This window comes from Mustela lutreola, chromosome 10 (assembly GCF_030435805.1).
Source record: "Mustela lutreola isolate mMusLut2 chromosome 10, mMusLut2.pri, whole genome shotgun sequence".
In the NCBI taxonomy this organism is placed as follows: domain Eukaryota; kingdom Metazoa; phylum Chordata; class Mammalia; order Carnivora; family Mustelidae; genus Mustela; species Mustela lutreola.
In genome coordinates this window covers 822,444-836,523 of record NC_081299.1, presented here as the reverse complement: position 1 = coordinate 836,523, position 14,080 = coordinate 822,444, and the positions used below count along the sequence as shown (strand labels likewise).

The following is a 14,080-nucleotide window of genomic DNA, read 5'->3' as shown; positions in this document are numbered from 1 at the left end:
GATGGGCCAGGCCGGTGCTGCCCCAGGATGCTGACGCCCCAGGGGGCCTCACCCCTCCCCAGGCCCGTCAGCGTCTCTCCCTCCCTGGCCCATGCCCTGGCAGGACTCCAGACCTCTCCCTCTGCTCCTTCTAGAAGTCTGGCCTGCCTGGGCCCGCAGGGCAGCCAAGACGAGGCTCAGGGCAGGCTGCCCTCAACTCTCTGTGGGCCACTCCGCCGCCAACCCTGCCACCCCCACACACGTGCCGAAAACGTACAAACGCGACAGCGCACACACATCCGCTCACACGCACACACAGGCGCGTCGTGACATACAGACACACGGACAACTCGCATGCGCACGTGTGATCACACACACACAGATGTCCTCCCAGAGATGCTGACACACCCGCACACGCGTATACACGCTCACGTGCACGCCACACGCATGTCCACGCAGCCCCCACGATATGCCCCAGCAGACCCCAGTTTTCACTCTGGGGTCAGTGGTTTTCCATTTGCCAGTTTGTGGACATCCAGCCCAATGACGGGTTTGGGACAATCCTGCCGCTGGAAATGCTCCAGCTTGACGTCATCTTCCAACCCACCAAGGCCAAGGAGTATGACTTCGAGCTCGTTTGCAAGTCCGAGATCAACCGGTGAGCCTGGCAGGCAAGAGCCCTGGGGAGGGCCGGTGCGGCTGGCGTGGGGTGGGGCGGGGTGGGGGGCAGTCCCGCCCCCAGACTCAAGCAGGGCAGCTGGGTCGACTGCAGGCCTGGGCTGAGGCACGACGGACTGCCAGGACCTCAGACCCAGGTACAGGCTCCTGGGATCCGGGACCTCGCGTGCTAGGCCAGCTCGCCCTGTGTGTCCACGCGCGTGCACATGTGTGTACACACATGTGTATGCGAGCACAAGCATGGGAGCAGTAGGAGTGTGTGCATGCGTGTGAGTGTGCACCTGTGTGTGTGCACATGCACGGATGAGCATGAGGGGGGGAGTGTGCACTGCGGACGTATGTGTGCGTGCGTGCGCAGAGTGTCCCTCTGCACCCAGGAGGACCCGAGCAGGAGCCCCACTCACTCTAATGCACCGTGTGATGGGGACACTCCCTGGACCTCCCTGGGCTTCCCATTTCCACCCTGACAAGTGGGATGGAGGAGGTGGTAGAAAGAGAGAAACCAAACAGGGTGCTGCAGGGGGTTCTGGGTAAGGGCTGTGTTCTTGCTGCTGCCTGAGGTTATCTGTCCCAGTGAGGAATGTTCTAGAGCACCCCGTGCAGGTGTCCGGCTGAGCGCCAAGCCCCACTGCCCGCCCTCCTGTTTCTCTTTGTCTCTTCTCTGTCCCCGCCTACATTCCAGCCTGAGTTGCCATTCGACCCTGTCTGGGGTCAGAGTGCCCGGGGCCCATGGGCTAAGCCCTCTTCTGGCCCCGGGAGTGTGGCCATGGGCAGGACCACTGGTCACCTGGGACCTGATAGGCTTGTAGGTGAGCAGAGGTGAGTCCACAGGTTTAAAGAGTGAAGGGCAGAGTTAGAACCCACAAGGAAGGGGCGCCTGGGTGGCTCAGTGGGTTAAAGCCTCTGCCTTCGGCTCAGGTCGTGATCTCAGGGTCCTGGGATCGAGCCCCGCATCGGGCTCTCTGATCATCAGGGAGCCTGCTTGCTCCTCTCTCTCTCTCCCTGCCTCTCTGCCTGCTTGTGCTCTCTGTCTGTCAAATAAATAAAAAAATCTTTTTAAAAAAAATTACCGTTCTTCAATTAACTGCATACTAATAATAACCTCAATGATATTCCCACACAGAAGGATTTTTGTTCCACATTTAGAGCCTGTGGTCACAAGACAAAATACATATTTCAGCACTTCAGTGTGTGTGCAACATCGCCGTCACAGCTGCATTATGACAGGGCAGTCAACATCAGAGCCTTAAAATGTATGTAATTAGGATGAAATTCAACACAGAGAGCACAGTAGTAATCTGGATTCGAAGATGTGAACTGGAAATATTCCAGTGGTTAAAATACCAAATATCTGGTGGGTTTTTTGGATACATTATCTTAACTCAAATACCAGGCGGATCACACTCGGTCCAAGAACACTCAAACCGAAGTTAAAGATTAGTCCTCAAACGTCCAGCCCTGGTGCCTGGCCACCAGGTCCATATTCCAGGAGGGAAAGCCCCTCCCACATCCCTTCTTCTTCTTTAAAGGATAATGGTGGAAATTAGCTCCCTGGGGTGCACAGATTCCCGCACTTGTATTCAAAGACTAATCCATCGGTTTTATTTTTAAATGCCAATGAATACTTAACAAAATAAGCCAGAAATTAACTCCTCTGCAATTTGGGATGAAATTTTTAGCTCCCCTCTTTAAATGGGTGCAGGGGTGTACAGGATCTAACTCGTTTAAGATTTTATTTATTTATTTGAGAGCGTGCGTGCACAAGCAGGGAGCGGCAGGCAGTGGGGAAGCAGGGACCCCACTGAGCAGGGAGCCCGATGCCTGACGGGATCCCAGGACCCCAGGTCATGACCTGAGCCGAAGGCAGAGGCTTCACCAACTGAGCAACAGTATCTTCGAAAAAGAGTAAAATTCACTAATGAGGTAGCAAAATCTGTGACAACCGCTGTCGTGGTCCCAGGCGCTGCGGTGCCCGTGCAGGCCACCGTCTCCCTTGGGGGCCCCCTTCCACAGCGTAGAGGGACCCCGCAAACGGCGGCCCCACTGAGCCACCCCTGCCCGCCCTTCCAGGTGCTTCAAGCTGGCGTGCCGAGCTGTGGGCGTCCACCCGCCCCTGGAGCTGTCCCACTACCAAGTCAAGTTTGCGGCCACCTCCCTGTATGACATGTCCGTGGCCACCCTGTACGTCATCAACTCTCATGTGAGCATGAACTCGCTGACCCACTCCGTGCCCCGCATCGGCTCCGAGGACGCCTCTCCCGTGGGGCCCACGTCCTTCGAGTTCCTGCTGCCCCCGGACTCGCCCATCACCATCTCGCCCTCCGTGGGGACTGTGCTGCCAGGAAAGGCAGGTGTGGGCCCCATGGGTAGGCTGGGGGGCAGAGCTCTGTTGGGGTGCTTGGCTCTGCCCACCCTTGGCCACAGCAACGCAGCCTGGACAGCAGAGGTGGGGGTGAGCTTGTCCCTTGTCAGACCCAAGCAGGGCCAAGGAGGTCTCCATGGCCCATGGACATGGGCAGGGCGAGGAGGCCCAGCCAGCCCAAGCCCAAGACAAGGGCACCCAAGGGTGGCTGACCCCACAAGCATCGGCTGGGAGCTCCAGCCGTGTGCACCAGGGGAGGACATGCAGACCCCTGGATCCCAGAGCAGCTGGGCCCAGAGGGCCTGGTCACCAGAAGTGCAGGGTGGGTGTCCCCTCAGCTGGCCAAGGGCTCCACCGCACCGCCCTGCCCGATAGAGTGGACAGAACTGGGACCTGGGGACAGAGCTTCCTCTCAGCCCGCCCCAGGGCCGCCCCGGACTCCTGGAGCTTAGCTCTTTCCCTTCAAGAGCCCGGGCGGCTGCCGCCGGGACGGTGTGAGGAGGGGCAGTGACGGTGCTGGGGGCGCCTGGGCCCTGGCGGCGCTTCAGTTACTGTGATCATTTAAGTGCACTTTACGGGGTGCCTGGGAGGCTCAGTTGCTTAAGCAACCGCCTTCGGCTCCGGTCATGGTCCCGGAGCGCCAGGATCGAGTCCCGCATCGGGCTCCCGGCTCCATGGGGCGTCTGCTTCTCCCTCTGACCGTCTCCCCTTTCATGCTCTCTCAAATAAATAAATAAATAAAATGCACTTCATTAAATTTAGCAAAAACTACTTAGGTACCAATCCCCAAAGGAGGTACTGTGGTTGGCTTCTGCGTTCGCGCCCGGCTCCCTCCGTCTTCCCTGTATTCCGGCCACGCCATCGGCTCTGCCCCCCAGGGCGTGGGCACCTCTGCTGTACTCAGCACCAGGGACGCCCGGGAGTGAGCCCTCGGTGGGGCTCAGGACCTCCCTGCAGGCTGCGCCGGTCACAGGGACAAGCTGGGGTGAAGAACTCACCCCAAATCTTGATGGCTGAATGCCAAGTTGCCTTTCTCACACGTGGCCTGCCTAATGTGAGCTGCAGGCGGGGTCCCAGCCCACCAGGACCTCCGTCCCGGGACCCCCGCCCTGGAGGGTAAGAGCAGCCCCGGGGCCAGCAGTCAGGGAACGTCCCCCTGGAAAGAGCCTTCACAAAGTGACAGGAGAGTCCTGTCAGGACTGTCGGGGAGCGAGACCCGGGCCATGCAGGGGCGATGGGGGCCGCAGTGGGTGCTGAGGAGGCCGGGGCCCCCGCAGGGTCAGCTCTGCCTGCCACGATCCTGTCCCTGCAGAGACACCTCATCCGGGTGGCGTTCCGGCCCGTGCTGCCCAGCAAGCTGGTCCACCAGGAAGCCTCCCAGGCCCCGAGCAGACCGGCGGAGGCCAAAGTGGTGTGTGCGGGGCTCCAAGAGGAGGGGTGTGGGGGACACGGTGGGGGCTGGGACTTCCTGCGCCCCCCACCCCGTGACTCCAGGGGAGAGAGAGTCCCCAGACCCACACGGAGCTGTGCAGTCAGCCTAGAACGACAGCCGCCCTCTGCTGCCCTGGGGACGCGGAGGGACACAGCACACTTCTCCAGCATCCGGCACACGCAGGGGGAAGCGCTTGCCCTGCTGCGATGAGGCGCCGGGGGACAGGCACAGGAAGGAGGACCCCTGGTCCCAGGAGAATCTTCCCGTCTGTTGCCTGTTTCCCTGCTGGGGAAGGAAACACTGGGGTCGTGCCCAGGCCCGGGGGGAGGGGTCTCTGGACACTCAGCTGCCTACTGCACCTGTGGTCAGTCTTCCCCAGGAAGCCACCCGGTGCTTGGGTCTCTGTCCGCTCCAAGCCCCTGCCCCTGTGGCCCCTGCATGGGGCAGTCAGCCCAGGCCTGCGCTGGCAGAGAACAGGCCGTAGGGGACGGCCATGGTGCCCACTAGGCTGAGCAGAGGCGGCCCCTCTGCACCCCAGCTTCGCAAGGACACAACCAGCCAGAAGAAGGACCTCAGGAAACAGTCCTTCTCCATGCTCCGGCCGCAGAGCCAAGACCGACTGCTCAGGAACTCGACCACCCCGACTGCAGAGCTGGACAAGCAGGACCTCAAGTTCAGGTGGGCCCAAGAGAAGTTCGCCCCACCGCCTCCCTCTGCATCCATGTGACGAGACCCTGTCCTGACCCCCATGGAGACGTCCCCCCATGCGCTGCCTGGAGCAGAGCTGTTTTGAGCCATGTGACTTGACGTCCAGGGCTGGGCTGGCTTCAGGCACAGATGAGTCCAGGCACTGCCTTGAGGCCTCTTAAGCTCTGGCTTCCTGGGCATCTGCCCACCTCATTCCCAAGGGCCCCATGTCCCTACACATAGCCTCACACCATGGGCTGGGGAGACCCTGCTGCCCCTGACTCCCGTGTTCCCAGCTCAGCAACGCCACCCTCCCCAGGTGCAAAATGAGGCCAGGAGAGCTCTGAGGGGCTCAAGTTACTTGCCCACCCTAGATCCTCACCTGAGACCCCAGGAACACAGTCCACTTGTTAGGTGCCTGACCAGGACCCTGGGGTAGGGGGAGGACCCCACAGAAACCAAGAAAAAGTAGGACAGCCACAGCCTGGGGCCCCTTCTCCCTCTGGCCCAGAGTCCTAGGCAGCAGGTATGGCCTTGTGTACCCCATCCCCTGCCCCAGGAGAGCGTCGCGGGGCCCCCAGCCACTGGGGCGTGTGTGGTGTGGGCACAGGAGTGGGAATGCACGTCACTGCCTCGTTCTAGTTCCAACGAGTACCAGATTGCCCAGGCCACCCTGGCCAGATCTTTCCAGGGGAAGTTCGACAAGTTTGTGGTTCCCTGTGTCGTCGCCAGTGGTGACACCAAAGACAGGAAAGGGACAGAACCCCTGAGTTTCAGGTGCGGTGTTCTGGCAGGGGGTGGGGGGGCATCTTCCAGAAAGTGACCGTCCCAACCCAGATCTGGGGCCCCAGAGGGAAGGGCATAGTGGCTGGAGTGAGCAGGACGAGAGTGGGGAGGCAGGGCACAGTGCCTTCAGCACACCCCCTGCCCCCCAGTCCTCACAACACCCTGTACCTGGAGCTGTGGTGTCCGGCAGTGGCACCGTCTGTCGTGGTGACCTCCAACAAAGGCAAGACCATCTCCGACTTCGGCGACATTGCTGTAGGTGAGCCCTGACCAGGCCCAGCACCCACGGCAACTCCCGCGCCAGAGACGGGCCCACCCCCAGTCCCCGCCTGGGTTCCCACAGCCCGTGCCCCGCCTAGGGCTATACCCCGATCCCACCATCGCATTTCAGGACACCACGGGATAAGGAAGGTCTCCATCCAGAACATCTCCCCAGAGGACCTCGCCGTATCCTTGTCCACACCCAGCCCAGGCTGCCCACACAGACGGGGCACGAGCTGGTGTGGGGAGGGCTGCAGGCCTGCCTGGGCACCTGTCCTTGACACTGAGCCTCAGGTGGAATTCTCCGTGCTGAACCCCAACGGCCCCTTCGTCCTGCTGAACCCCATCAGCAAGCTGCTTACTGGCGAGACCTATGTCCTGACGCTGTCCTTCTCTCCCCGTGAGAGCATCCTGGTGAGCCCCAGGCCCACTTCACGCCATGCTGCACCCTGTCTGCTCGGGCCCTGGGGGTGGCCAGACCCCCAGGCCCTCAGCCCTAGCGGGCAAGCAGGGGGCAGCTGGGGCACTCCAAGCGATCTCCTCTCCAGCCTGCCCAGCGGCTCCCAGCAGAGCTCCGCCGCACGCGTCCGACAGAGGTCTGCTCCGTGCTCACGGACGTGGTCTCCACAGGCCCAAGAAACACTGGACATCATCACCAAGAGAGGGACACTCTCCCTGACCCTCGTGGGCACCGGCGTGGCATCCGTGATCACATGCTCCATTGACGGGGATGTTCTCGACATGGGTTACGTCATTGCCAGGGAGTCTGTGTCCTCAAGCTTCAAGGTGAAGCACATCACAGGGGGCCTGGTGCCTGCCTGGTCTCCTGGGAGGGGGCTCCACCCTGGGAGGGACCAGACCCGCCTTGGTATGGGAGCCAGGGTGGGTCCAGCCCCCACCCCCCACACCCCCTCCAGCCACGCCCCCCGCTCCAGCCACGCCCCCTCCAGCCACGCCCCCTCCAGCAGCTGTCCAGCACCCTCCCTCCACCCCTCACCCGCGCTGCCTCAGTGTTCCCTGTCTTCCCGCCCGGGGCCTTCGTAGAAGCCGTCCCATCTGGGATGAGGAGCTCGGTTCAGGCACTGCTGTGGGGGTGCGGGCGTGGGTACAGACTTCTGTGGCAAGGTCACATCGCCCTGCGGCCGCCCAGCCCCTGCCGGAGGGCCGGCCCAGCTCCCCATGCTTCCCGAGTGTCTGAGGGACTCACCAGCCCTGGGATCAAGAACCACCACGACACCTGCTTCGTCCACTAGCTTAGGTCGGGACCTGGCACTGAGCCCAGAACAGGGATTCCCTGAAGTGTCTCACTGCAGAGGGGACACCGCCAGGAGAAGCGGGAGAGGGCAGGGCACAGACTGGGCAAGGGTGCCGGTTCGGCTGAGGGCAAGCCTGAGCCTGACCGCAGAGGGAGCTCAGGAGGACAGAGGGCACTGTGGAGCTGTCCCCTCCGGAGGCACAGTGGTCCGGCAGGTAGGCCAGCCTGGACTGGGGGTCACGTGAGGCCGGACGAAGGAGCCAACAGGCAGTGAAGTGCCGTGGGCGCCAGGCGAACCCGATTGGACAGGAGAGCGACCAGACCCCAGCGGGTGTGATCCCCGCGGGGAGGGCCCGTTGGCAGCAGCCTGCGTGGGCGGGGCCCGGCCATCGGCTGAGGGTCGCCCCTCCGCACAGCTGCAGAACTGCTCCACGCTGCCCATCAAGTTCTCGATGCAGCTGGACAGCCTCTCCCGCTCCAGGAGCGAAGACCAGCCCCGCCTGCCGCAGTTCCTCACCTCAAGGGCACAGAGGACTGAAGTCGTGGGTGAGCCGGAGGGGTGGGGGGGGGGCACCACGGGACCACAGCTGGCCGGGGCCGCAGGGCAAGGCCCAGGGAGGCCGGCACGGCGGCGGGTGGTGGGGGTGTGGCCAGGGGCTCCGGCTGAGCAGGGGACCCGCCGCACCGCCCGCTGGCCCGCAGGCACCCAGAACTACAGCGGCCAGAGCGTGTTCAGTGTGATCCCGGTCGAGGGCGTCATGGACCCAGGCAAGGCACAGGACTTCACCGTGACCTTCAGCCCGGACCACGAGAGCCTGTACTTCTCTGACAGGCTGCGGGTCCTGCTCCTCGAAAAGGTGCGGCTCTGCCAGCCCGGCCTCGACCCCCTTCCCATGCGTCCAGGGCCCCTCCTGCCTTCCCAGCCTGGCATCCTGGGGGCTCCACGCCAGGGGTGTCATCAGGTGGAGAGGCCAGTGTCCCAGCTCCCACGGGCCCGTGCCCTCCCAGAGCCCCACTCACGGGTCCCAAGACGATGCTGCTGTGCTTCTTGTCCCAGAAACTCTCCCGCCAGATCCTTCTGAAGGGCGCGGCCCGTGAACACATGATGTTTGTGGAGGGCGGCGACCCCCTGGATGTGCCTGTGGAGTCCCTGACCGTGATCCCCACCCACGACCCTGAGCACAGAGAGGGTGAGCCCTGGTGAGGCAGGGAGGGCTGGGCGCAGGAAGAGGACCCCTCCTGAGCCTCACCTGCACCCTTAGCCCTAGGAAGCCCGAAGGGGAGGGCGGTCATTGCTGGCCCATCCTGCGAAGGCTGGAGTCATGCTAAAGAGAGATTTCCGGAGGACCCCAGGCAGCTCCCTCCCTCTCTGCGTGGCAGCCCCACCCCACCCCATCGCCCCCACCCCCAGCCAGGTCCTCTCTCTTCAGAAGCAGAGGAGCTGAAGCCCATCCTGGTGACCCTTGACTACATTCAGTTAGACACAGACACGCCACCTCCCCCTGCCACCCGGGAGCTGCAGGTGGGCTGCATCCGGACGAGCCAGGTGTCCCCAAAGAAGGTGACCACAGCACCTCCCGGGCCCAGCCAGCCCCTCCATAGCTCCCCCTGCCTGGGCAGCCTGGACCCCTCCCAGCCTTGGCCCTTGGTAGATGTGGGGTGGGCCGGTCAGGGCTGAGAGGGCAGGTGAGGTCAGCTACCCTCGACCCCAGGCCATTGCTTCCCGGGAGCTGTGCCCAGCCGGCCAGCCCCACCTGCAGCTCTAGTGTCCCACAGACGGTCGAGTTCAGCCTGGAGGGCGGCCCCGCTCTGCAGCACAAGGGCTTTACCATCGAGCCCTCCAGGGGCTCCGTGGAGCGTGGCCAGACCAAGACCATCAGCATCTCCTGGATGCCGCCTGCCGATTTCGACGTAGGTGCCACAGACTCCGGCCAGGAAGGCCTGCAAAGGCCGAAGGCTCGGCGGGATGACGCCCCGGCCCCACCGAGGGAAGGGGCTGCTGGGTGGGCCCCGGGCAGGTGAGGGACACCGCGGGCAGTGAGACAGCACACGTGTCTGGTGGGCCAGCTAACCGAGGGTCTCCTTCCTTCCTCCTCGTCCCGTTCCAGCCGGATCACCCACTCACGGTGTCAGCCCTGCTGCAGCTCAAGGGGGACGTGAAGGAGACTTACAAGGTCCTCTTGGTGGCCCAGGTGGTGACTGGCCCCTGAGGCCACAGGAGTCTCTCCACAGAGCCCCCTCAGGCCCTCCTGCTCACCCTTGAAGCCCTCCCTTGGTCTGTAAACAGGCCAAACCACCCACAGGCCTGGGACCTGCACATCCCTGGCTGGGCAGGTTCAAACGTGCAGCCCTCTGTGTGACCCTATGGCCAGGGCGCCTCACCCCACAGGCATGGCCACTTCCTGCTGCCCTGGACCCCCTGAGTCCAGAGCACACCCTCCTCTGGCCCCATTCAGAACCAGCAAGACGACCAGTCCTGCCCACAGCCTGCTCTGACTCTGAGCCCTTCAGCACCCCAGCCCCGCCAGTACCCACCTGCCCGGCCTTTAGAAGTGCTGGTGGGGGAAGAGCTGCCCCCACAGGTCTGTCAATAAACCTTCTGGGCTTCTTCTAACAGGCCTGAAGTGTGGGATGCGCACCAGATCAGAGATGGGGACAGAGCCCTGGGGAGGCAGCGCCTGCCTCCTAGCCCCCCACACCCACACACACAAATTGGTCCATAAGCGACGAGCCCCGCCCTGGCTCACTGGGGAACCACTGGCAAGGCAGGGTGCTGGGGACAGAGGCTGAAGGTGAGACAGGCCCAGACCCAGGGAGGCCCTGCAAAGATGGGGAAGGGTATAGGAGGCTCCAAAGCCAGGGCACCCTTTAGGATTCTCTGTCCCTCCCAAGTGTCAGGATCCCTGATGACCCTAAGGAGGGAGCAAATGTGCGGCCCTTGTGCTCAGGGCGCCCCTCAGTGTCTCGCTGGAGTCCAGAGTGAGGCCCAGAGCATGAGTTATGTTTTCCATTTTTCTGGACAGAGTCCAGGCTCAGCCTTCTGGGCTCCAACCAGTCCTTCAGGGTAGAGTTCCCCACAGGCCATACGGCACTCCTGGGAGCTCAGAATGTGCTCTTGCCCCAGCCCCTGCCCCAGCCCCTGCCTTCGGGAGAGTGCTGGTTGGACACTGTCTCCACAGAGTCCATCCAGTCTGGCCCCTCCGTACACAGCATGCCCAGCCCACGAACCCCCGCCCACGCCTGCCAGCAGCAGGAGAGAACATGCAACTTTCCCTAGCAGGAAAGGAGGGTGGAATGCATCTGGGGGCTCTCCTGGGTACAGACTCCAGGACACCAGCCTGGGGGCTCTCCTGGGTACAGACTCCAGGACACCAGCCTGGGGGCTCTCCTGGGTACAGACTCCAGGACACCAGCCTGGGGGCTCTCCTGGGTACAGACTCCAGGACACCAGCCTGGGGGCTCTCCTGGGTACAGACTCCAGGACACCAGCCTGGAGCCACCGTCCTAACCCCAGTTCCTTGGTGCCCTTCATGCCTGGAAGACTGCCATCTCCCTAACCCGAGGCCAGTGACAGTGACCCTATAGTGGAGTTTTGCAGGACTTCTGTCTGTGCCCTCCTGGGGCTGGCCAGCCAAAGCCCAAGCTTTTCTCACCAGATGAGAGGCGAAGACAGGCTCCAGCACCCCAGGCCAAACCCAGGCCCCAGGAGGAGGCGCTCCCTGCAGAGCACGGCCCTGCCTCCTCCTCTGGCTGGTGGGCGAGAGGAGCAGCCCCTCTCCTAAACCCTGGCCTCCCTCTCCTGCTAACAGGCCCTGGTACTCACTGGCCGAGGCCCTGCCTGAGCTCCTGGGCACGGGCTGGACTTCTGCCCATCCTCATACCTGCCGCCCACTAAAGGCAAGAGGGAGGAGGAGGGAGGATGACCAGGATCCAAGCTCAGGCAGCCTGGCGGGAGCACAGTGGGCAGAAGGGGCCCTGGACTGCCGTGGCACCTCCGGGAGGTGCAGAACAGCTTCAGGGCAAAGCCCGGGCAAGGATCAAGCGAGATCAAAGAGCAGGTGCCTGGTAGATCCAGGCGGAAGCCCCAACCTAAGAAAGACAGGTCTGGACGCCTCGGTGGCTCAGATGGATAAGCACCTGCCCTCCGCTGATCCCAGGGTCCTGGGATGGGCCCCACGTCGGACTCCCTGCTCATCGGGGAGTCTGTGTCTCCCTCTCCCTCCGCCCCCCTGCAGTGCTCTCTTGCTCCTGCTCTCTCAAACAAATACAAACTTAGATGAAGGAAGGAAGAGGTCAGGGCGCCTAGGTGGCCGGCTAAGCCACTGACGCTGTGCTTTCGGCGCAGGTCATGATCTCAGGCAGGGTCCAAGCTCACGGCGAGTCCGCGGCTCTCCGCACCCCCCCCCGCGGGGGCGGGGCTTCGGGCCAGGGGATCCGGGGTGTGGCCGCGGGACCGGCCTCCGACGGGCGGGACGCTGGGCGTGGCCACGCGCTCGGGGCGGGGCCTGTGGGGGCGGGGCCTCCATAAGGCGGCGCGGCGGGCGGGTCCCGCTCCGCGTCCGCGCAGAGCATGGTGGTGGGGGCGTCGGCCTCCCGGGCGCTCCTGCTGCTGCCGCCGCTCCTGCCGCTGCCGCAGGTGGGTCGCCGGCGCTCGGCTCGGGCACCGCGGGGCGGGTCTGCGCTCGGCGCGCCCCGGCCCGGGCTCACCCCTGTCCCCACAGGTGGCGCTGGGCTTCTCGGACGGCAGCTGCGACCCCTCGGACCTGTAAGTCGGGGGGGTGGGAGCCGGGGCCTGGCCCCGCCCTGTGGGGGAGGCTCGGACGGGGCCGTCGGCCCGGCTGGTGCCCCGCCTGCTCCAGGTGTCGCCGTCCCCGCAGGTGCCCGCCCCAGGCCCGCTGGAGCAGCCTGTGGTACGTGGGGTAAGTGGAGGCCGCGGCGCTCGCCCCTGGCCAGGCCCACCAGACCCCCACCCCTCCTAGCTCCACGGACGAGTTGGCGCCGGCACTGGCCCCTTCCTGGCGCTGCTGGGAAGGCGCTGGGGCCCTCAGCAGCCTCCCGGGCTGACCCCTGCCTCCTGCCCCCAGCACCAGGGCGGCCTCTCTTGTGGGCCCTGCCCCAGTCCGGGACTGCTCTGGGCACCGAGGCCCTTGGCGGGACTTCCCTTCATGGCCTGCTTATCCGCCTCCCACCCGCTCCTTGCTCACCCCTGCAGGAGGCCCCTGTGAACATGGCCATTGGTTTGGGCACAGGACTGTGCAGATGGCCTGGGACAGTGTGTCCTGGGAGTGAGCCCAAGGTACTTGTGGCCAGCCCTGGAGAGAGCCAGGGCAGGCCCCGCAGCAGGGTGCCAGGGACTAGCCGGCTCCTCAGGCCCAGCTCTGGCCTGGAAGGAGGTCTCTGGCCTGCAGAGACATTCTTTGGTTTTCTTTTATCCTGCCCGTTGTCCTGTCGTGGGTGGTCAGGCCACGACTGCCCCTGGAGAGCGGGTGCCCAGCGGCCAGGGGTCAGTCCAGTGGCAGGGTCTTGCTCCTCCCTGCACAGGCTTATCTTACTCGCTGTCCTGCTGCTGCTGCTGTGTGGGGTCACAGCCAGCTGTGTCCGATTCTGCTGCCTCCGGAAACGGGTACACAGCCGGCCACACCTGCCACCAACACCTCAGCCTTGTGACCTGACGGTCAGCCCTGTGGACAGTGACAGCCCCGTGCACAGCACTGTGACCTGTGAGTGCCTGCAGACCTGTTGGCTTGCCCCCCTGCAGGGGGGAGCGGGGGGGGGGGGCAGGTAAGAGCAGACTCATCCCCACAAACGCACTCTGGTTCCCTGCAGCTTATAGCTCTGTGCAGTACCCGCTGGGTGTGCGGCTGCCCCTTCCCTTTGGGGACCTGGACTTCGACTCCATGACCCCTCCTGCCTACAGCCTGTATGCCCCTGAGCTGCCACCCTCCTATGAAGAGGCTGTCAAGATGGCCAAACCCAGACAGGAAGAGCCACCGCCCTCTCAGTAACCCCATCTTTCCCCTGGGGCCTGAGGCCTAGAGACATCGGCGGGGCCCCAGGAGCCGGCTCCAATGCCCTAGCGGCCCTGGCTGTCATCCTGGCACCCCTCAAAAGCAGAGGAAAACTCTCTTGAACCTCTCAGTTGTGCCAGCCACCTTGTGCTCAGAAGGGACCCCCCAGCACACCCCTGCCGGCCTTCCCCCGGGAAGGCCAGCCCATCCAGCACATCGCTGCAGCCTTGGCCTCGTTGCTGTGTAACGCCAGGCCGCCCGGCCAGCTGGCCCTGCGTGGGCCGCACACATGAACCTCACTCGGCACGCACACGGGGGCTGCTGCGTTCAGCCCTGACCCCAGAGGCCCGAGCCTCGGGGCTGGTGGTGACACCCCCAGCTTTTTGGAGAGAATAAAGTTTGTACCGAAGTGATCTCCACCTTTAGGAAAAGGCTCTGGGGGACGCCTGGGTGGCTCAGTTGGTTAAGCAGCTGCCTTCGGCTCAGGTCATGATCCCAGCGTCCTGGGATCGAGTCCCACATCGGGCTCCTTGCTCAGCAGGGAGCCTGCTTCTCCCTCTGCCTCTGCTGCCATTCCGTCTGCCTGTGCTCGCTCTCTCCCTCTCTCTCTCTGACAAATAAATAAAATCTTT

General features: G+C 63.8%; 2 protein-coding genes across 2 annotated transcripts in view; both read left to right on the top strand.

Moving 5' to 3' along the window:
- CFAP74 (cilia and flagella associated protein 74) overlaps positions 1 to 10,054 on the top strand; it is a 61,517-nt gene extending 51,463 nt beyond the window's left edge. Inside the window, exons 25-39 of the mRNA XM_059138302.1 lie at positions 504 to 637; positions 2,728 to 3,004; positions 4,332 to 4,430; positions 4,990 to 5,129; positions 5,781 to 5,915; positions 6,074 to 6,183; positions 6,316 to 6,371; positions 6,480 to 6,599; positions 6,816 to 6,971; positions 7,857 to 7,986; positions 8,143 to 8,297; positions 8,498 to 8,630; positions 8,871 to 9,001; positions 9,217 to 9,351; positions 9,549 to 10,054. Coding sequence (XP_058994285.1) covers positions 504 to 637; positions 2,728 to 3,004; positions 4,332 to 4,430; positions 4,990 to 5,129; positions 5,781 to 5,915; positions 6,074 to 6,183; positions 6,316 to 6,371; positions 6,480 to 6,599; positions 6,816 to 6,971; positions 7,857 to 7,986; positions 8,143 to 8,297; positions 8,498 to 8,630; positions 8,871 to 9,001; positions 9,217 to 9,351; positions 9,549 to 9,650 — 2,013 coding nt within the window. The 3' untranslated portion in view covers positions 9,651 to 10,054. The remainder of the gene's footprint in view (positions 1 to 503; positions 638 to 2,727; positions 3,005 to 4,331; positions 4,431 to 4,989; positions 5,130 to 5,780; positions 5,916 to 6,073; positions 6,184 to 6,315; positions 6,372 to 6,479; positions 6,600 to 6,815; positions 6,972 to 7,856; positions 7,987 to 8,142; positions 8,298 to 8,497; positions 8,631 to 8,870; positions 9,002 to 9,216; positions 9,352 to 9,548) is intronic.
- Positions 10,055 to 11,359: 1,305 nt separating this feature from the next.
- On the top strand, positions 11,360 to 13,861 carry TMEM52 (transmembrane protein 52). Its single transcript, XM_059137279.1, has 5 exons — positions 11,360 to 11,498; positions 11,803 to 12,076; positions 12,162 to 12,359; positions 12,982 to 13,160; positions 13,267 to 13,861. Exons 1-5 carry the CDS (start codon positions 11,360 to 11,362, stop codon positions 13,443 to 13,445), a joined length of 969 nt encoding a protein of 322 aa, XP_058993262.1. The 3' UTR covers positions 13,446 to 13,861.
- The last annotated feature ends 219 nt before the right edge of the window (positions 13,862 to 14,080 follow it).

Bases quoted from the DNA above. Each gene is read 5' to 3' on its own strand.
- TMEM52 (XM_059137279.1), top strand. From the start codon at position 11,360: ATGACCAGGATCCAAGCTCAGGCAGCCTGGCGGGAGCACAGTGGGCAG. The intron at 11,499-11,802 runs GTGCCTGGTAGA...GATCTCAGGCAG, and splicing joins CAAGCGAGATCAAAGAGCAG to GGTCCAAGCTCACGGCGAGT. The intron at 12,077-12,161 runs GTGGGTCGCCGG...CTGTCCCCACAG, and splicing joins CGCTCCTGCCGCTGCCGCAG to GTGGCGCTGGGCTTCTCGGA.